At 43.2% G+C, this 23723-nt stretch overlaps 1 protein-coding gene across 3 annotated transcripts in view; it reads right to left on the bottom strand.

Moving 5' to 3' along the window:
* LOC109899836 (leucine zipper putative tumor suppressor 2 homolog) overlaps nt 1–23723 on the bottom strand; it is a 43415-nt gene that overhangs the window by 14374 nt on the left and 5318 nt on the right. Inside the window, exons 1-3 of one of the 3 annotated variants that reach the window (XM_020495413.2) lie at nt 20899–21313; nt 3620–3852; nt 2617–3019 (exon numbers count right to left, since the gene is read on the bottom strand). In XM_020495413.2, the coding sequence (XP_020351002.1) occupies nt 2617–3019; nt 3620–3813 (597 nt within the window). In that variant the 5' untranslated portion in view covers nt 3814–3852; nt 20899–21313. Of the gene's footprint in view, nt 1–2616; nt 3020–3619; nt 5356–20898; nt 21314–23723 lie in introns of those variants that run through there. The other 2 variants (XM_031835483.1, XM_031835482.1) reach the window with 2 other exon arrangements.

Genomic DNA, 23723 nt, shown 5'->3' with positions numbered 1-23723 from the left:
TTAGCTTAGTGAGGATTTTACAAATGAAACATACAACTGAGAAAGAAAAAAAGTATAGTAATGATAACACAATGAAATGTATGGGCGTTATCAACGGCTCTCTATCCACTGGATGTGTACCAAACTCACTAAAAGTGGCAGTAATAAAGCCTCTCTTGAAAAAGCCAAACCTTGACCCAGAAAATATAAAAAACTATCGGCCTATATCGAATCTTCCATTCCTCTCAAAAATTTTAGAGAAGGCTGTTGCGCAGCAACTCACTGCCTTCCTGAAGACAAACAATGTATACGAAATGCTTCAGTCTGGTTTTAGACCCCATCATAGCACTGAGACGGCACTTGTGAAGGTGGTAAATGACATTTTAATGGCATCGGACCGAGGCTCTGCAATCGATCACCACATTCTTTTGGAGAGATTGGAAACCCAAATTGGTCTACACGGACATGTTCTGGCCTGGTTTAGATCTTATCTGTCGGAAAGATATCAGTTTGTCTCTGTGAATGGTTTGTCCTCTGACAAATCAACTGTAAATTTCGGTGTTCCTCAAGGTTCCGTTTTAGGACCACTATTGTTTTCACTATATATTTTACCTCTTGGGGATGTTATTCGAAAACATAATGTAAACTTTCACTGCTATGCGGATGACACACAGCTGTACATTTCAATGAAACATGGTGAAGCCCCAAAATTGCCCTCGCTAGAAGCATGTGTTTCAGACATAAGGAAGTGGATGGCTGCAAACTTTCTACTATTAAACTCGGACAAAACAGAGATGCTTGTTCTAGGTCCCAAGAAACAAAGAGATCTTCTGTTGAATCTGACAATTAATCTTAGTGGTTGTACAGTCGTCTCAAATAAAACTGTGAAGGACCTCGGCGTTACTCTGGACCCTGATCTCTCTTTTGAAGAACATATCAAGACCATTTCGAGGACAGCTTTTTTCCATCTACGTAACATTGCAAAAATCAGAAACTTTCTGTCCAAAAATTATGCATAAAAATTAATCCATGCTTTTGTCACTTCTAGGTTAGACTACTGCAATGCTCTATTTTCCGGTTCCCGGATAAAGCACTAAATAAAGTGCTAAGTGTTAGTGCTAAATACGGCTGCTAGAATCTTGACTAGAACCAAAAAATTTGATCTTATTACTCCAGTGCTAGCCTCTCTACAATGGCTTCCTGTCAAAGCAAGGGCTGATTTCAAGGTTTTACTGCTAACCTACAAAGCATTACATGGGCTTGCTCCTACCTATCTCTCTGATTTGGTCCTGCCGTACATACCTACACGTACGCTACGGTCACAAGACGCAGGCCTCCTAATTGTCCATAGAATTTCTAAGCAAACAGCTGGAGGCAGGGCTTTCTCCTATAGAGCTCCATTTTTATGGAACGGTCTGCCTACCCATGTCAGAGACGCAAACTCGGTCTCAACCTTTAAGTCTTTACTGAAGACTCATCTCTTCAGTGGGTCATATGATTGAGTGTAGTCTGGCCCAGGAGTGGGAAGGTGAACGGAAAGGCCCTGGAGCAACGAACCGCCCTTGCTGTCTCTGCCTGGCCGGTTCCCCTCTTTCCACTGGGATTCTCTGCCTCTAACCCTATTACAGGGGCTGAGTCACTGGCTTGCTGGGGCTCTCTCATGCCGTCCCTGGAGGGGGTGCGTCACCTGAGTGGGTTGATTCACTGTTGTGGCCATCCTGTCTGGGTTGGCGCCCCCCCTTGGGTTGTGCCGTGGCGGAGATCTTTGTGGGCTATACTCAGCCTTGTCTCAGGATGGTAAGTTGGTGGTTGAAGATATCCCTCTAGTGGTGTGGGGGCTGTGCTTTGGCAAAGTGGGTGGGGTTATATCCTTCCTGTTTGGCCCTGTCCGGGGGTGTCCTCGGATGGGGCCACAGTGTCTCCTGACCCCTCCTGTCTCAGCCTCCAGTATTTATGCTGCAGTAGTTTATGTGTCGGGGGGCTGGGGTCAGTTTGTTATATCTGGAGTACTTCTCCTGTCCTATTCGGTGTCCTGTGTGAATCTAAGTGTGCGTTCTCTAATTCTCTCCTTCTCTCTTTCTTTCTCTCTCTCGGAGGACCTGATCCCTAGGACCATGCCCCAGGACTACCTGACATGATGACTCCTTGCTGTCCCCAGTCCACCTGGCCATGCTGCTGCTCCAGTTTCAACTTCCACCTGACTGTGCTGCTGCTCCAGTTTCAACTGTTCTGCCTTATTATTATTTGACCATGCTGGTCATTTATAAACATTTGAACATCTTGGCCATGTTCTGTTATAATCTCCACCCGGCACAGCCAGAAGAGGACTGGCCACCCCACATAGCCTGGTTCCTCTCTAGGTTTCTTCTTAGGTTTTGGCCTTTCTAGGGAGTTTTTCCTAGCCACCGTGCTTCTACACCTGCATTGCTTGCTGTTTGGGGTTTTAGGCTGGGTTTCTGTACAGCACTTTGAGATATCAGCTGATGTACGAAGGGCTATATAAATAAATTTGATTTGATTTGATTTATCAAAGGGAAGTTGGGATGGTCTTTTCTTGACTAGGACTTATTAGGGATACACAGATACGACAACCTCGGGAACCACTTGACATTTTGGGAATCCCCCTCCGACACTCACCTTCTCCAGTTTTCCCGACACAGGGATGAGTTTGGGCGGCGGACCGCCAATATTCCCGTTGAGACCTCGGTTATCCCTCTGCTCCTCCGAGTCGCTACACGGACTCCCGACCGCCACCACATGGTTATCATTCCAGTCTCCTACAGTCACCACCTCAGTCACAAACCCATAGTTTCCATTCCCTGCACCACCACCACCTCCAGCCGCACACCCTGCCCCACCAGCAGAGTTACCTGCCCGGGGCTGCTTCTTGGTGGGCAGTGGCGGGGGCTGGAGCTGTGTGATCTGGGTCTGGTTGTTGATGACCAGTAGTTGTTCCAGGGAGCTCGCGCTGTGCAGGGTGTTGCTATCACCCTGGAGCCTGAAACAGCTGGTGGTTGGGGTGTTATGGCGTGTCTTAGTGCTGAAATAAAAATAATTTATAATAATAATTGATTGGAATTACAGTATATAGCATTTTTACAGTAGCTATTTTCCATTGTATAAAAAAGTAACCTTTATTTAACTGGGCAAGTCAGTTAAGAACAAATTCTTATTTACAACGACGGCCTACACCAGCCAAACCCGGATGACATTGGGCCAATTGTGAGCCGCCCTATGGGTCTCTCTATCACAGCCGGTTGTGATACAGCCTGGATTTGAACTAGGGTGTCTGTAGTGACACCTCTAGCATTGAGAGGACTGCCTTAGACTGCTGCGCCACTCAGGAGCCAGTAAGGGAGGAATCACTAGCCTGGTCCAAGATCTGTTTGTGCTCTTGTTTGGCATGACAATCCCAGGAGTTGGCAAGAGAGCAGAAACAAGGTAAAAAAAATGGAACCCAGGCTAGGAAATCATCTCATCCACGTCCAATATAGCCTGAGTGTCAGTCTGTTTGTGCTATCATGCCAACTCCTTGTCACTTATTTTCCAACCATGTTTGGCTTGACCGGAACAACAATAAAGTAGGTAAGAGCACTTAAACAGACTGGCACCTGACCACGACTAATGAGTAGCACCCTACCTGAACTCGCTGGCGGCCCGGCAGTGTCGCTGCTCCTGATAGGTCCGGCCAGAGATGAGGCTGCTGACGGAGCCCATGGTGGCTCCGGGGCCACAAGGCCCTCCAACCACAGGGGAGAGGGAGATGATGTCGAGGCTGGTAGGAGGCTTGGGGTGGTCAGTTGTGGACACAGGCAGGGTCTGAACCAGAGCCATGGTACCTGGACAAGGCCGGACATACACTGAACACACACTCTGCATCGAGAGAGAGGGGAAGAAAAGTTTAATTTCAAGTACACTTCATTGGGACATTATTAAGGCTGATCATTGTTACAGGTCATAGTCAAACATATTTCCCATCCTTTCCCTTCGACATTCAAAATATGAAGTTTTTAAAAATCTGATTTAACGAGACAGAAAGAATGTGGGTGAATGTGTAGAATTGTGTGTGTGTTTGTGTGCTTCGTGTTTAAGTATTTAATTTCCAGACAGTATTATGTTAGTGTGAGTTGCCTGGGGGACAGAGAGGGGACATATTATACAAACACACTCACTGTCCCACATATAGTACTTCAAAGCCCAGTCCTCCCTGAGGATTCCAGGCACGACACCCATCAACTCTATGCCAAATTTAATTAGTGTTTTTGCCCAGGATACCAAGCGTCCAGTACACAAGTGCAGGGAACACAGGCCATATTCAGCCAACAGTCAGAGAAAGGATAGGGAGCAGAGAGAGAGGGAGGAAATATAGGTGGAGAAATGAGGACAAAGTGAAGGAGAAAGGAATTGGGGATTCCTAGGTTCTGAGGAGGACACCTACTGAGGGAGTAATAACCGAGTAGTGTCAGGGTTGTTCAACAACTCTATCAATTACTGGTCACGCTCTAACACCTCAATGACTCTCTGCTGGAGGTGTTTGTTTGTGTGTGTGTGTGTGTGTGTGTGTGTGTGCGCGCGCACATATGAAGATGCAAGCAAAACTCAGCGGTGTGTGTGTTATGCAAGAAGTTGACCATTTCCCAGACCAGAATCACCATGGATCATGTCCTCCATATACCTTCCCCCATCCACCCCCACCCCTCTCCTCAGCCGCAGCCAAGGTCTACTCTGCCTGGGATAATGGCATTAGTAGACAATCCGGGATGGTAGGTGATCCCCCCCAGCCTTAACCCTGTGACCCCAGCAGGAGTGAGACGTAGCTGGGCAGACTCCCTACTCTCTCCTCCCTGACTTCCAGGAGCCTGGTTTTGTTCCTGCTGCTCTGGGATACAAAGCCCCAGATCTCATTTCCCTCTGATGTTGTTCACTGCTTATTTCTAAAGTTATGAAGTTCCTCCCTCGCATGCAACTCCTCCTCCCACACACACACATTCCCTGCCCCCTTCTCTTTCACTAGTCAGACTGAGCAAAAATTCAACACCCCCTCCACCTTCTCCTCTCCAAAACATGCTGGGAAAGTGGGTGAGCGCTCCTTTGCTTCAGAGGCAGTGAAGGCAACTAGCATAGGGTGATTTGGAAGCATGATACACAAAAACATGCGACAAAACATCCAAGTCTCTCTTTCTTTGGAAGCTTATGTAAAGCAGTTTAACACATTTTCAAGTATGAGTATTATAGAAGTATTCCTTTATAGAAAACACTTTAAACATTAAGCAAAGTGCCAAACGATTTTGGGTTGCACTTCATTGATGAAATAAGGGGTAACGGCAGGGAAATGACAGGAAACGACCGAGAAATAACACAGTAATGACAGGGTAATAGCCCGTTCATAGTTAGTATCTAGCTGCTAAATAACAATATAAAGGGTGCCACATTTTCCTGGTTGTTATGTAGCAACAATTATTTGTTACTTAAGAACTATAAATACTAGAGGCTAATAAGCACAAACTATGTCGTAAGTATTCAAGGCCATTTCACCTGTTCTCAATAAAACTGTATACTCATATAGAATGTAGAAAGAATTTTTATTCAACAGAAATGTTTGAGAAACTACATCATACTGTATGTGGGCCAACCACAAACAAGGCTTTTGGTAGCTACAGTTGAAGTTGGAAGTTTACATACACCTTAGCCAAATACATTTAAACTCAGTTTTTCACAATACCTGACATTTAATCCTAGTAAAAGTTCCCTGTCTTAGGTCAGTTAGGATCACCACTTTATTTTAAGAATGTGAAATGTCAGAATAATAGTATAGAGAATGATTTATTTCAGCTTTTATTTCTTTCATCACATTCCCAGTGGGACAGAAGTTTACATACACTCAATTAGCATTTGGTAGCATTGCCTTTAAATTGTTTAACTTGGGTCAAACGTTTCGGTGAGCCTTCCACAAGCTTCCCACAATGAGTTGGGTGAATTTTGGCCCATTCCTCCTGAAAGAGCTGGTGCAACTGAGTCAGGTTTGTAGGCCTCCTTGCTCACACTAATTTTCTATAGGATTGAGGTCAGGGCTTTGTGATGGCCACTCCAATACCTTGAATTTGTTGTCCTTAAGCCATTTTGCCACAACTTTGGAAGTGTGATTGGATTAATTTTCCATTTGGAAGACCCATTTGCAACCAAGCTTTAACTTCCTGAATGATGTCTTGAGACGTGGCTTCAATATATCTACATAATTTCCCTCCTCATTATGCCATCTATTTTGTGAACTGCACCAGTCCCTCCTGCAGCAAAGCACGTTTACAAAGCACCCCCTTAACATGATGCTGCCACCCCCGTGCTTCACGGTTGGGATGGTGTTCTTCGGCTTGCAAGTGTCCTCCTTTTTCCTCCAAACATAACGATGGTCATTATGGCCAAACAGTTCTATATTTGTTTAATCAAACCAGAGGACATTTCTCCAAAAAGTACGATCTTTGTCCCCATGTGCAGTTGCAAACCGTAGTCTGGCTTTTTACGGCGGTTTTGGAGCAGTGGCTTCTTCCTCTCTGAGTGGCCTTTCAGGTTATGTCGATATAAGATTTGTTTTACTGTGGATATAGATACTTTTGTACCCGTTTCCTCCAGCATCTTCACAAGGTCCTTTGCTGTTGTCCTGGGATTGATTTGCTCTTTTCACACCAAAGTACGCTCATCTCTGGGAGACAGAACGCGTCTCCTTCCTGAGTGATATGACGGCTGCGTGGTCCCATGGTGTTTATACTTGCGTACTATTGTTTGTACAGATTAACGTGGTACCTTCAGGCATTTGGAAATTGCTCCCAAGGATGAACCAGACTTGTGGAGGTCTACAAATGTTTTTTGAAGTCTTGGCTGATTTCTTTTGATTTTCCGATGATGTCAAGCTAAGAGGCACTGAGTTTGAAGGTAGGCCTTGAAATACATCCACAGGTACACCTCCAATTGACTCAAATTATGTCCATTAGAAGCTTCTAAAGCCATGACATCATTTTCTGGAAATTTCCAAGCTTTTTACAGGCAGTTAACTTAGTTATGTAAACTTCTGACCCAAGGGAATTGTGATACTGTGAATTATAAGTGAAATAATCTGTCTGTAAACAATTGTTGGAAAAGGACTTGTGTCATGCACAAAGTAGATGTCCTAACCGACTTGCCAAAACTATAGTTTGTTAACAAGACATTTGTGGAGTGGTTGAAAAACGAGTTTTAATGACTCCAACCTAAGTGTATGTAAACGTCCGACTTCAACCATAGCTAGCCTAGCTAAACAACCTAGCATTGCATCACACAGTGTATAACTATTTTAATGCAGTACTAATACATCACCAACTTTTACGTGTTCTAAACTTTTTAAACAATACATAACTCTCCTCAGCAAGCATCAAAGAAGACTGAGGAGAGAAAGCACAGTGCAGGCTGCTGATCAGACGTTACTGCAGACCAAATCCATCCACCCAAGAGCGATTCTCAATCACAAAAAGCAAACATAAAAAATAACAAATAGCAAGGAAAAGTATATTTTCCTTTTTTTTTGTTGCTTTAGAATACAGTGCTGAAGCACCCTAGTTATACTGAATGAAGAACCAGTAATGAACATAATAATTATAGTTACAGGTGCACATCACCTGTAAGTACTGGATAACTAGGAGAAAAAGACCCAAAATGTATGTTTGTGGTTAGTCTACATACAGTCTAAGTAGGTCTATGATGTCTTTTCTCAAATCAAATCAAAAGCATTTCTATAAAGGTTCAGGTGAAATGGCCTTGAATACTTAATACATAAGTTGTGCTTCTTACCCTCTAATACTTGTAGTTCTAAAGTAACACATAATTGTTTATACATAACAACCAGGAAAATGTGTTACCCTTAATACTGTTATTTAGCTGCTAGATACTAACTATGAATGGGTTATTACCGTATTGTTACCCTGTCGTTATTTGCCTGTTGTTTCCTGTTAATTCCCTGTGATTACCCCTTATTTCAGCACTGTAAACCAATGTGCTACCTGAGTTTGTTTGGTGGTGCAACTCTATTCCCCATCTTTGAAGACCTTCTCTCATCTGACAGATGACTGAGGAGATGGAACAGAGGAATTAGGTTCCAGATACCTCTGTCTTACTAATATCTAGTTGATGAGACTGAGGGGTAGTGATAGGATCTGTGACTGGAATGGGATCCGTGACTGGGAAGTATAATCCCGTTATAAGTAAGTTTGATCCAGTCTGTTAATAAGGACAGGGTTGCCACGGGGAGGAAAGGATTATTCTGGATATCTGAGTCACCTCTGGAATCTCACAGAATCTTTGTAGAGTTTCGGAATGTCTACGTTGCTCCAGACAGAGAAAGAAAGATGTGCAGCAGAGATACCAAATCTATTGGGAATAAGGACACTTAAGACTTACTCCTGTTTGCTTAGTGTTTGGTGTGCACAGATACTGAGCAGGGCGGGTGAAGGGGGTCCACCACTGGTGTGCATGGCCATAGAGCTCTATTTTCATGTCATCTGACCAAAGCACCGGTTCCAGATCCAAGTACCAAAGTCGTTTAGCAAACTCCAGGCATTTACATGTGTTGGATGACATCAAAATAGAGCTCTTTGTTCACGCACACCAGTGGTGTGTTAGGCATCGAAATGAGAATGCATGAGCAGAAAATAACCCTATACCTACTGTAAAACATGGTGGTGGATCTTTGATGTTATGGTGCTAATTTGCTTCCACTGGTCCTGGGCTACTTGTTAAGGTCAGAACCCCACATTTCATTGTGCCAATCAAGATCTTTTAAAATGTAAGAAATAATAGTATCTCTGTAACTGCCTTAGTGATCAAATTCTCTCAGTTATGCAAGCACACCACCTGTGCCATTAAGGTCCAGACCTTTTGTAAGAGGCCGCATTACAGGTTACAATGACAGCCTTTCAGTTACAAAACAAATATCAGACTTTGCATGTGGAAATGTTGTATAATGTACCATTAACACAAAAACAATGTTTTAAGTGAGAATTAGGCATTGGTCTGAAGCTGAAAAAATTAAGAAAGTTTACATCAGATGAGCACCACAATACCTACAGTACTTCCCCCAGGCTCTACCAAGGTTTTGCAGCACACAGCTTTGACCTACTACAGTAGCTATGTTGGTCTATTGTACTTCAAACAATGTGTAGGTAGCTTGCTTAGGTTTCAAACTTTCTCAAACAAGCTAATTCATACTCTTCAGAAGGTTAATGGACTTTACAGTGTCCTGCTATTAATATAATGTATATTTTTAATTATTTTAATTTCACTTTTATTTAACCAGGTAGGCCAGTTGAGAACAAGTTCTCATTTACAACTGCGACCTGGCCAAGATAAAGCAAAGTAGTGCGACAAAAACAACAACACAGAGTTACACATAAACAAACATACAGTCAATAACACAATAGAAAAATATATGTACATTGTGTGCAAATGTAGAAGAGTAGGGAGGTAGGCAATAAATAGGCCATAGAGGCGAAATAATAACAATGTAGCATTAATACTGGAGTGATAGATGTGCAGATGATGATGTGCAAGTAGAGATACTGGGGTGCAAAAGAGCAAGAGGATAAATAACAATATGGGGATGAGGTAGTTGGGTGTGCTATTTACAGATTGGCTGTGTACAGGTACAGTGATCGGTAAGCTGCTCTGACAGCTGATGAATAAAGTTAGAGAGGGAGATACAAGACAGCAGTTTCAGTGATTTTGCAATTTGTTCCAGTCATTGGCAGCAGAGAACTGGAAGGAAAGGCGGCCAAAGCAAGTGTTGGCTTTGGGGATGACCAGTAAAAAATACATGCCGGAGGGCATGCTATGGGTGGGTGTTGCTAAAGTGACCAGTGAGCTGAGATAAGGCGGGGTTTTACCTAGATCTGGAGAAGGTCTGTATGGAGGAGTGGGCCAAAATCCCTGCTGCAGTGTGTGCAAACCTGGTCAAGAACTACAGGAAACGTATGATCTCTGTAATTGCAAACAAAGGTTTCTATACCAAATATTAAGTTCTGCTTTTCTGATGTATCAAATACTTATTGCATGCAATAAAATGCTAATGAATTACTTAAAAATCATACAAAGTGATTTTCTGGATTTTTGTTTTAGATTCCGTCTCTCACAGTTGAAGTGTACCTATGATAAAAAATTCCAGACGTCTACATGCTTTGTAAGTAGGAAAACCTGCAAAATCGGCAGTGTATCAAATACTTGTTCTCCCCACTGTATATAGAGAAAATAGTGGGCCCAAGAATTGAACCCTGTGGCACCCCCATAGAGACTGCCAGAGGTCCGGACAACAGGCCCTCCGATTTGACACACTGAACTCTATCTGAGAAGTAGTTGGTGAACCAGACGAGGCAGTCATTTGGCTGTTGATTCTGCCGATAAGAATGCGGTGATTGACAGAGTCGAAAGCCTTGGCCAGGTCGGTAGCTAACGACTTTAGTACATCGCGCTGTTCCGTACATTTGACCTTATTTTAGCGCCCCAAAAATGTAATACTTCAAGGTCAACTGTAATATTAATACCATTGTAAAGCCCCATTTCTTCCCTTTCCAGCAAAATCAATGACGAGACCTTCATGCTGCCCATCTCTGCATGATTGAAGAAGGCAATGGAGCTCTGTCGGATCTTTAAAAAAATGGCGAGTGGGGAAGCGAAAGCTACTGCATCATAGTGATAGGGGGAGCTATGGTGTCCAACGTATCACCTCTAAAATGTAAATAAAACACTTTGAAGAGTTTATATAATGTCTCATCACATACCAGTTGAAGGTTTGTGTCAATTTGCATAGGGTTTTTAGGGCGGCGCTAAATTTATCTTCACAATTAAACTGTGGCTGTCACGGTTTTTGAGTCATTACTTTGTTTGGTTACTACATGATTATTTAATAGTTTTGACGTCTTCACTATTCTACTATGTTTAAAACAGTAAAAATAAAGAAAAACCCTTAAATGAGTAGGTGTGTCCAAACGTTTAACTGGTACTGTATATGGTGACTGTTTAGTGACAATAAGGGGTTAAATATGTAAAAGATAAAAAAAAATTAAAAAGTTTCCTGATCTCTCAGATATTGGACAGAAATCAGAACAAACATTTAGATTTTTTGTTGTGACTATCTGTTGTTCCATGTAGTGAATCTCTTGTTTAATGCGTTATGGGCTAATAGCAAATATATGAGCTAATAGCAAATCATTTTTTTTATAATTATTATTTTTTTGAATTCAAAATGAAATGGCATGATTCTTGGTATGACCATCTTAAAACAATTCCATATAGGTTAGTACCCCCCCCCCCCCCCCCCTGTAACGACGTTCTTCGTTTGTTGAAAGAGATGACCGAAAGCAGCGTGGTGGTTACTCATGTTCTTTAATGAATGAAAAGTGACGGTACATGAAATAACGATAAATACAAAAACAACAAACGGAACGTGAAACCTAATTACAGCCTATCTGGTGAAACTACACAGAGACAGGAACAATCACCCACAAAAGACAAAGCGAAACTCAGGCTACCTAAATACGGTTCCCAATCACCTGACAGCTGATTGAGAACCGCCTCAGGCAGCCAAGCCTATACAACACCCCTAATCAGCCGCGATCCCAAATACAACAAACCCCAATACGAAATACAACACGTAAACCCCTGTCACACCCTGGCCTGACCAAATATATAACGAAAACACAAAACACTAAGACCAAGGCGTGACAGAACCCCCCCCCAGCTTAGACTCTTATGGGTTAAATTGTGAGCCAACATGTTTCCAACATTTTTTTTCCTCTTGTCTCTCTGCAAGCAGACATATAGTGAACAATATGTTGGAAAATCTAATCGCAATAAAATTGCAGCATCGAATCGCAATACATATAGAATCATGAGAAGAGAATTGCAATAGACATATCGTATTACAAATCAAATCAAAGTGTATTTGTCACATGCGTCAAATACAACAGTGAAATGCTTACTTACAGGCTCTAAACAACAGTGCTAAAAATAAAAACTAGACTTGGCACTCCGGTACCGCTTGCCATGCGGTAGTAGAGAGAACAGTCTATGACTGGGGTGGCTGGGGTCTTTGACAATTTTCAGGGCCTTCCTCTGATACCGCCTGGTGTAGAGGTCCTGGATGGCAGGCAGCTTAGCCCCAGTGATGTACTGGGCCGTACGCACTACCCTCTGTAGTGCCTTGCGGTCAGAGGCCGAGCAGTTGCCGTACCAGGCAACTGCAGTTATGCAACCAAGCTCTCGATGGTGCAGCTGTAGAACCTTTTGAGGATCTGAGGACCCATGCAAAATCTTTTTAGTTTCCTGAGGGGAAATAGGCTTTGTCGTGCCCTCTTCACGACTGTCTTGGTGTGTTTGGACCATTCTAGTTTGTTGGTTATGTGAACACCAAAGAACTTGAAGCTCTCAACCTGCTCCACTACAGCCCTGTCGATGAGAATGGGGGCGTGCTCAGTCATCCTTTTCCTGTAGTCCACAATCATCTCCTCAGTCTTGGTAACGTTGAGGGATAGTATTGACACCTACTGTAAGTATCACGATCATATCATATTGTGAGGTCACTGGCAAAGACGTGGGGCTTTAGGAGGGATTGAAAGATAGTGATGGAATCCAAGTCTCTGATGGAATAAGTTCCAGAGCCTAGGAGCAACCCTGGAGAAGGCCCTGTCTCCGAAGTTCTGGAGCTTCTACCTGGGGATAACAAGGTGGCCTGCTGTGGTCGAACAGAGTGCGTGTGTGGGATGATGGAGGAGAAGAAGGTTTGAGAGGAAAGGGGGGTAAGGGGGGTGCAAGGTGATGAAGGGCTTTGTAGGTCATGCCTAAAAATATGAACAGTGATATTCAGTGATGTGTTGGGTTGGATTTGCCCCAAACATAACACTTTGTATTCAGGACATAAAGTTAATTTATTTTCCAATTGTTTTGCAGTTTTACTTTTGTGCTCTTTACAAAACAGGATGCATGTTTAGGAATATGTTTATTCTGTACAGGCTTCCTTCTTTTCACTCTGTCATTTAGGTTAGTATTGTGGAGAAACTATAATGTTGTTGATCCATCCTCAGTTTTCTCCTATCACAGCCATTAAACTTTGTAGCTGTTTTAAAGTCACCATTGGCCTCGTGGTGAAATCCCTGAGCGGTTTCCTTCCTCTCCGGCAACTGAGTTAGGAAAGATGCCTGTATCTTTGTAGTGACTCGGTGTATGATACACCATCCAAAGTGTAATTAATAACTTCACCATGCTCAAAGGGATATTCAATAGGTGCCCTTCTTTGCAAGGGATTGGAAAACCTCCCTGGTCTTTGTGGTTGAATCTGTATTTGAAATTCACTGCTCGACTAAGGGACCTTAGAGATAATTGTATGTGTGGGGTACAGAGATGATGAAGTCATTCAAAATAATTTTAAACACTATTATTGCACACAGTGAGTCCATGCAACATTAACTCGAGACATTTTAGCTTTTCATTTTTTATTATTTTTTAAAAATGTCTAAAAACATCATTCTACTTTGACATTATGGGGATTGTGTGAAGGCCTGTGACACAAAATCTGAATTTAATCCATTTTAAATTCAGGAATGTGGAAAAAGTCAATAGGTGTGAATACTTTCTGAAGGCACTGTAAAACATAGTTTTAGTTTTTAATTGCCCTTACCTTCCTACACAGTGACTGTCTGTCTGATGTCTCTGTCACCTTCCCTCACATGGCTTGAAGACCTGTAGCGTGTGTGTGTGTGTCCATTTCTTACTAACCACTACTAACCGACTGCCAGTCGGCTTCTGTGTTAGCCAATTTTTCCTTGTTTAGTTTGGGAAGTACCTAGCTGCCACCAGGTACTGACCCACTTCATTAAAGCAGGCTTTCTATGCTGTAACACAGAATACATGCACGTGCACATGAACATGCACACACACAGATCAAACACAGCTAGAGACTGGCAACAAAAGCCAGTTTCGTTTTTTAAATTTTATGGCCAACCGGTTGCTATTGCAGACTTCAGCTGCTCTCTCTGTTTTGGATTGGTTGCCATGGCACCAGAGAGGCCTACATGTTTCATGCCCGGGGTAGAACGAGATAGAGGGAGGGAGGGTGGGAATAAGAGAAAGAAGAAAGGAAAAGGAGAAAAACAAAAGAAAGAAAGAATGAAAGAAAGAAGATATCGGGAATAGGTAAAATAATAAAAAGAGAGAAAGAGAGAGTGAATGAGTGAGTCAGGGTGTGAGTCAGTATCTGCTTGTGTGTGTGTGTCAGTCTGACAGGGGGGAGGTTGGCTCCTTAGCATCTCAAAGCATCTGGGCTCCATTATGGCCAGAGTGTAGAGAGGGCTGAAGACTGAATCACACACGCACACACACACACAGGAACACACACAGCAGGTGGAGTTCACTGTATGGGCATAACAGGAGTGTTAAGATGCTACCAAAGTTACACAGTGAGACAATGGTGGTTGTATGCAGCATTGGTCATCATAGTCACAACAGGGTTTGATTAATCAGGTCTTGGCTGGTCATTATAATCGCTACAGGGTTTGATTAACCAGGTCTTGGCTGGTCATTATAATCGCTACAGGGATTGATTAAACAGGTCTTGGCTGGTCATTATAATCGCTACAGGGATTGATTAACCAGGTCTTGGCTGGTCATTATAATCGCTACAGGGATTGATTAATCAGGTCTTGGCTGGTCATTATAATCGCTACAGGGATTGATTAATCAGGTATTGGCTGGTCATTATAATCGCTACAGGGTTTGATTAACCAGGTCTTGGCTGGTCATTATAATCGCTACAGGGATCGATTAATCAGGTATTGGCTGGTCATTATAATAGCTACAGGGTTTGATTAACCAGGTCTTGGCTGGTCATTATAATCGCTACAGGGTTTGATTAACCAGGTATTGGCTGGTCATTATAATCGCTACAGGGATTGATTAACCAGGTATTGGCTGGTCATTATAATCGCTACAGGGATTGATTAACCAGGTCTTGGCTGGTCATTATAATCGCTACAGGGATTGATTAATCAGGTCTTGGCTGGTCATTATAATCGCTACAGGGATTGATTAATCAGGTATTGGCTGGTCATTATAATCGCTACAGGGATTGATTAATCAGGTATTGGCTACAATCCCTGCTTAATACCGCCCTGTGTTAAACAGTTTAGAGAATCATACACTGCCAGAAACATAGAGGTAGGAAGGAAGGAAGAATTAAAGAGTAACAGAGTAGGAGAAGAACAATGCCAGGAGAGGAGAAATATAGAGTGTGAAAACTTGAGCGAGAGAAAGAGAGAGGGAGGTACTCCATCCGAAGCCTTGTTTATTTAAAAACATCCATACAATATCAGACACATATCGCTAACTCTTTTGTCTAATAGCAAAAAATATCAATACTGGCTCCATATCTTCCCAGTGTAACTCTTGCTTACTCTTCTATTCTACTTTAGTCTACTCTACTATAATCTATTCAATTATATTCCACTTTATTCTATTCTATTCTATTGTATTTATTCTGTGGGTCAGGGCATAAGGTATACAGTAGGAGACAGCTCTGGACAGATGAGGTAAACAGACAGTTGGTCCTCAGTCAGCAGGTCTGGGAATGGGGAGGGAAGGCATTGGAAGTATGTGAGGGGAAATGGCTGAGTTGAATCTTGCTCTCAAAGTCCAGTCGGAAATTTTAGAATTTCCAACCACTAATGGTTATTTAGCAGTGGCCGGTGGTCAGACAGACAGACACTTGCGTGTGTGTGTGTGTGTGTGTGTGGGGGGGGGGGGGGGGGGGGGGGGTGGGTTGCGGCTCGCGGTCAGACAGGCAGACAGGGATAATGTGAATACCGGTGGTGGTGGTTGTGGGTGTGTGGAGAGACTCGGCACCACTCTGCCAGCCTGCTACGGTCCATCAGACACCAGTCCCAAATCAACCCCTTGACGCCTCCCCTTGATTAGTTGAATCCAGTGTGTTGGTACGGGTCTGGAACAAAAGCCTTAGCTACACTGTGTTGTTTTGTTGCTGTAAACCAATGGGACAAGTAGCTCACAGTATTGTATTCTGGTTCAAATTCTGGTATTCTGGTCTGTTGTGTTGAGTTTTACAACCAACTCTGACTGCTCTGGCAATAATTGTCAAGGAGCTCAGAAAACTAGAGAGAAAGAAGCAACAAAAAGAGAGGGGGAAACCCTTTTTCCTCTAAAACTCCCCTCCCAAACTCCCCTTCCCTTCTGTGGTATTGTTTCTATAGTAAGTGAAGAGCTATTGTTTCAGAGTTAAAGACGACAAGGACAGAGGCGGGGGTGTTAGTTAAATCAATTTCATTCAATTCAAAGGGATTTATTCGCATGGGAAACATTGTTTACATTGCCAAATCAAGTGAAATAGATAATAAACAAATGTGTTATTTCACTCTAAACACAACCCCACTCTGCCATGAACCAGAGAAGGGGGCAGAAAGAGGATAGGTAAGCCCAGTAATAGCACCCTGTTTCTGGGGAGAGGATAACTACCCCACCTAGGCTTCACCAGGAGAAACTAGGTCACACTATCACAGAGCTTCAAAATGTTGTCTGCTTCTGCTCGGCAGTCAAGATTTCAACAAAGCTAAAGTTATGTTAGAGACAGTTGAACTGTCATCCAATTAATCATTAGTAGTTTCCTCGTTGCTGACTTCAAGCAGAATGCATAGTTGGTAGGATTAGACACACACACAGGCACAAACACACAAATTAATTCCACACCAGCTGTTACATAAGCAGTGCTGCCTAAGTCCAACTTTGCCAGGCAGTGTGTAATTCAGGATAACTATAATGTATAATTCAAGATAACTCATCATGGAGAGACAGAGGGCTCTATTTTCAGATGGCGCTAAGGAGACGCAAGTGTCAAAAGTACATTCGTTTGCAATTTTGTAATGTAAAAACTGCCAGACTGGCATTTCCCACCCCTTGCGCCAGATTCGGCAATTTACCTGTCTGGCAATATTTAAGATGTGTCCTTAAATGTTTTATTTGAATTTGATTTGAATTATTAACTCTCTTTTTAAGCCTTATTAGTGAATTTAATCTAGCTTATTAACAACGTTTGGCATGTCCATGGCTCAGACATGGCAGACACAATGCAATTTGCAGTAGGCCTAGCCCCTATATCAGTTTAGATGCTGTTAAACAATATCTTTCCATATTGAAGCCATGCAATTAGGCTTCTTACAATGTGGACTGTAAACATGTTCAACATATTTAGCAAAGATGGGATAGGCCTACATACAGTACATTTTGTCATTTTGTTTCTGCAGGCTATTTACAAAACTAGGCTATAACAGACTAACTTTCATATTGGAGTTGATGATAACGCAATATATAACATACCATAAATACACAACTTAAAGCAACCACATATTTAGCCATAGTGCAAGTACTGATTGACCAGTGAAGGGTCAAGCCTCGACACACTTACAACTTGTTAATTCATCAAAACCCAGCCCTTTAGCTCCACTGCCAGCTACTGTGATCATAATTCCGGCTGTGAAAATAGCAAAAAAATATTTTGGACACGCCCGAACCTATAGCGCTACCACCAGCGCTAAGATTTCCCATTGTGTTAGGTTTATTAAAATAGAGCCCAGAGTCTGAGTGAGTAGGGGGAAACCACCTAAGTACAAAAGTGATTATACACGCACACACACACTCACAGACCCATAGACACACACACACTCACAGACACACACACTCACAGACACACACAGACACACACAGACACACACACACTCACAGACACACAGACACACACACACTCACAGACACACACAGACACACAGACACACATACACTCACAGACCCATAGACACACACACAGTCACAGACACACACACTCACAGACACACAGACAAACACACTCACAGACACACAGACACACAGACACACACACTCACAGACACTCACAGACACACACACACTCACAGACACTCACAGACACACAGACACTCACAGACACTCACAGAAACACACACACACAGACACTCACAGACACACACACACAGACACACACACAGACACACAGACACACACACACACAGACACACACACAGACACACAGACACACACACCCACACAGACACACACACTCACAGACCCGCACAGACACACAGCCACACACTCACAGACAGACAGACAGACAGACACACTCACAGACAGACAGACAGACAGACAGACAGACAGACAGACAGACAGACAGACAGACAGACAGACAGACAGACAGACAGACAGACAGACTCACAGACAGACAGACAGACAGACAGACACACTCACAGACAGACAGACCGACAGACAGACAGACAGACAGACAGACAGACAGACAGACAGACAGACAGACAGACAGACAGACAGACAGACAGACAGACAGACTCACAGACAGACAGACAGACAGACAGACAGACAGACACACTCACAGACAGACAGACCGACCGACAGACAGACACAGACAGACAGACAGACAGACAGACAGACAGACAGACAGACAGACAGACAGACAGACAGACAGACAGACAGACAGACAGACAGACAGACAGACAGACAGACAGACAGACAGACAGACAGACAGACAGACAGACAGACAGACAGACAGACAGACAGACAGACAGACAGACAGACAGACAGACAGACAGACAGACAGACAGACAGACAGACAGACAGTGTTCTGTCACTTTAACTCTAGCTGCCAGAGAGATTGAGAGATGGGGGGATGGATAGAGGGATGGAGGGGGAACAGAGTGGTGTGGAAAACACTGATTCAGCGCAGTGAGCTGAGACCAAACCTAATTTAATGAGCTCTCTTGCCCTCTCTTTAAGCTCTTCTTTCTCTCACACACCTCTCTCTACTCCCCTCCCTCCATCCCCCCTCTCACTCAAACCTTATATAAAGGCCTGGCACACGGGTCAACAGAAAGAAGAGAGAGAATCAGAGGGGAGGAGGGAAAATAGGGAATAGGAAAGGAGGAAAGGAGATGTTATGAAGGTTTGGGAAGGACAGAAAAATACATCATGTTATATGTCACATTTCCGGCTCAGGGACTGGAAACAGCAACTTTTCGGTTACTGGCCCAACACTCTTAACTGCTAGGCTACCTATAGTGTGAGTCAACATTAGGTCAATGTGGAAAGGGTTACGAGACCCGCAGCATGAGACACACATTTACAGTACCTCATCTGTTCCAAAGTATATGAGGTAACCATCCTTTCCACCTCTTCCACTGTTCAGTCCCTCCAACCCAGTCTCTCTCTCTCTCTCTCTCTCTCATCCTTCTCTCTCGCTCTCTCTCGCTCTCTCTTCCTCAGATATTCTCTAAACCAATCTTTGTTTCCATCCTGACATGTTGTCATACAAAGTGAAATATGCCATTACCCTTATCACAGTTTAACCAGTCTAGACAATTACAGTGTACATTGTAGAATAATAGTGAAGACATCAAAACTATGAAATGACACATGGAATCATGTAGTAACCAAAAAAGCGTTAAAACATTTTACTCTTCAAAGTAGCCACCCATTGCCTTGATGACAGCTTTGCACACTCTCTGCATTCTCTAGTGAAGACATAGTTTTGATGTCTTCACTATTACTATCCAATGTAGAAATGAGTCAAAAATAAAGAAAAGCCCTTTAATGAGTAGGTGAGCCAACATTTTGACTGGTACTGTATGTCTTAGATAGATCATCAACAAAAACGTTGTGGCCAAACAAAAATCTAGAATATGAAGTTGAGCTGAATTTAGATTCCAAACGGAATCACTGTTGTTATGGTTTGGTTTAACCAGGCTACATGAGATAGCTGCAGTGCAAACCCTGAGAACATAGAGTCTGTAAACATATGTGCTGACACATCCTGCGTAACGACACTGAGGATTAATGACAATGTTCCTGTGATGAAGAAACAGCTCATTAAAAAGAGACGACTACACAACAGTGACCACTTCTGTGCTCTACTCTCTCATCAAGACAAACTGTGTGTGTGTTTGTGTTTACAACGTGTTGCTCCTCATATATAGTGGTTAGTTTAGTGTGTGTGTGTGTGTGTGTGTTTGTGTGTATGTGTACTGTATGTATTTGTGGACAGACTGAATAACTCCTTTCTCCTGGCAAGCTGTCAGACAGAAGGGTAACAGGTTTTATCCAAAACCTCAGTAACATAGACCACAGATCAATAACCTACAGCCAATTTCTGAATATCAATTATCCAATAACTACAATTCACAGGCTGCCAAAACCTAACTTCACCCCCAAAAACCTGTCTCACCTACCCCAACACTAAACCGTTATCCCTGAGTCCCATCAACCTAAAATCCCACTTCACCCCTCCTTAAACCAACCCAAACACCCACCCTTGACTTAAGACTCACCCACACATCAGAATATCCAGTTACTATAACTGCCCTCAGAAAAAAACCTAGCAACTGCCTGGCGGTCAGTTTAGAGTTGTAGTTATTGTTGTTCTGTCCCGATATTAACTCCAGTATCAACTGATCTGGAGTCAGCCTGTACTGCCAGTAAGCCAGGCTGCATTTAGCTAAAACAGCCTGGCTTACTGTGGCATTTCTAGAGTAGTTTCCTACCCTGTAACGCTCTGTCTTTGTGTTTAGGTAGGCGAGCTTTCATACACACACACTCATAGTGATTTTCTTATGGTCTATATACCTGGAGTTGGAAAATGTGGGATAGCATTATCACCTCACACCTTCCATTGATGGAACTGCTTCCCACACCGCCTCGAGGGCCTACAGTTCCAATTGGTAACTTTGATTGACTAAACAGAGAAAACCACACACACACACACACACACACACACTTCAGAGTAAGTTTGTTCATGAACCATGCTGTGGCTTGCTCACACACACTCACCCCAGTGAAACGCCTGCATTGCTGCCTCCACTTGTCTCCGTCTCTCCTGAAGAAAATCACTATGGTCCCAGTTCGTTAACTCAAATCTTCCTCTCTTTCTCTGTTTCTCCTCTCTCGTCCTCCTCTAACTTTCCTTTATTCCACAGACCACTGTGAGGATTTTTAAAAGGAAGCTTTCCTTCTCCCCTTTGATCTCTTCTCCTCTCTTTCCCCCTACTCTGCTTTTCTTCCTTCCCTGCTGTCTGTCTTAGCTCCGCCTCCTTCCCCTCCTCCACTTTTCCCCTCCTTCCTCTGCTCTCTCACTTTGTTTGCTGGCCCCCCCTACTTCTCACACACACACACTCAGCTTTCCTCCAATTCTCTCCTCGCTTTTTCTTATTCTCTCACGTTCACAAATATGCGCGCGCGCACACACACACACACACACACACACACACACACACACACACACACACACACACACACACACACACACACACACACACACACACACACACACACACACCACCAGGGTCTGACAACTTGGATGGAAAATTACTGAGGATAATGGCAGACGATATTGCCACTCCTATTTGCCATATTTTCAATTTAAGCCTACTAGAAAGTGTACCCCCAGGCCTGGGGGGAAGCAAAAGTAGTTCCGCAACCTAGGAATAGTAAAGCCCCTTTACTGGCTCAAATATCCGACCAATCAGCCTGTTAACAACTTTTTGAAAAAATTGTGTTTGACCAGATACAATGCTATTTTACGGTAAACAAATTGACAACAAACTTTCAGCTTATAGGGAAGGACACTCAACAAGCACAGCACTTACACAAATTACTGGCTGAGAGAAATCTATGCTAAAAAGATTGTGGGGACTGTCTTGTTAGACTTCAGTGTGGCTTTTGACATTATCGATCGTTGTCTGCTGCTGGAAAAATGTATGTGTTATGGCTTTACACCCCCTGCTATATTGGATAAAGAGTTACCTGTCTAACAGAACAGAGGGTGTTCTTTAATGGAAGCCTCTCCAACATTATCCAGGTAGAATCAGGATTTCACCAGGGCAGCTGTCTTGGCCCCTTACTTTTTCAATCTTTACTAACGACGTGCCACTGGCCTTGAGTAAAGCCAGTGTGTCTATGTATACGGATGACTCAACACTATACATGTCAGCTGCTACAGCGACTGAAATCACTGCAACAATTAACAAAGAGCTGCAGTTAGTTACAAACTAAAAGCATTGTATTTGGGACAAATAATTCACTAAACCCTGAACCTCAACTAAATCTTGTAATAAATAATGTGGAAATTGAGCAAGTTGATGTGACTAAACTGCTTGGAGTAACCCTGGATTGTAAACGGTTATGGTCCAAATATATGGTTACAACATTAGCTATGATGAGGAGAAGTCTGTCCATAATAAAGTGCTGCTCTACCTTCTTAACAGCACTATCAACAAGGTGTCCTACAGGCCCTAGTTTTGTCACACCTTGACTACTGTTCAGTCATGTGGTCAGGTGCCACAAAAAGGGACATAGGAAAATTGCAATTGGCTCAGAACAGGGCAGCACGGCTGGCCATTGGATATATACAGAGAGCTAATATTAATAATGTGCATGTCAATCTCTCCTGGCTCAAAGTGGAAGAGAGATTGACTTCATCACTACTTGTATTTATGAGAGGTATTGACATGTTGAATGCACTGAGCTGTCTGTTTGAACTACTAGCACACAGCTCGGACACCCATGCATACCCCACAAGACATGCCACCAGAGGTGTCTTCACAGTCCCCAAGTTCAGAACAGACTATGGGAGGAGCACAGAGCCACGGCTACATGGAACTCTATTCCACATCAAGTAACTGATGCAAGCAGTAAAATTAGATTTAAAAAACAAATACAAATCAATCTTATGGAACAGCGGAGACTGTAAAGCACAACAAACAGGCACAGACACATGCATACACACACACGGTAACATACGCACTATACACACACGTACACATGGATTTTGTACTGTAGATATGTGGTAGTGGTGGAGTAGGGGCCTGAAGGCACACAGTGTGTTGTGAAATCGGTGAATATATTGTAATGTTTTGCTGGACCCCAGGAAGAGTAGCTGCTGCCTTGGCACACTGTGCCTTGGCAGCAGCTAATGGGGATCCATAGAAAATACAAAATCAAATACACACACACACACAGATCCCCCAACTTCCCTCCTCTTTTAATCCTGTCTGCATGCTCTCTCCTGCATCTTTCTTTTTTCTCTCTCTCCCTTTCCATGCCTCTCTCGTTCTCAGTTTACCTCTGACTGTCTCTAACTTTTATTTTGGGGGTGATCTACAGCATCCCTTTAACCAGCTTTAACCCCCTCAGACCCTGGTGACAAATCCTGTCCCAATCAAAGCCTGTGGTAACCATAGATGGTAAGTGGATTATACCACAGTAAGCCTCTCTATCCACTCATCCTGATATGGTGGTTAGACACCCTGCAGAACTGGGGACTAGATACATATATATCCATCTGTAATTGAACTGATATACCATCAGCCTACTGAAATCCATCGAAAACCTTCATTCATATACCGAAATCCCTTCCACTCTCCTTTCTCATGTAAATTTCTCCTTTACTCTATCTCTCTGTGCATGTGCTTGTTTGTGTGTGTGTGTGTGTGTGTTTCAGGCCTATGGGACTGGACTACCTCCCCGGAAGCTGCCCTGAAAAGTGAATAAAAATAACACTGACTGTTTTCATTACAACACAGGTTATAATTTAGGAACTACAGTTGCGACAGGAGAGAGATTGAGAGAAAGAAGTAGAGATGGGGGGGAAGGAAGGG

Source organism: Oncorhynchus kisutch, linkage group LG11 (assembly GCF_002021735.2).
Source record: "Oncorhynchus kisutch isolate 150728-3 linkage group LG11, Okis_V2, whole genome shotgun sequence".
In the NCBI taxonomy this organism is placed as follows: Eukaryota; Metazoa; Chordata; class Actinopteri; order Salmoniformes; family Salmonidae; genus Oncorhynchus; species Oncorhynchus kisutch.
The sequence above is the reverse complement of the archived record's forward strand: the minus strand, read 5'-3'. Positions and strand labels throughout refer to the sequence as shown.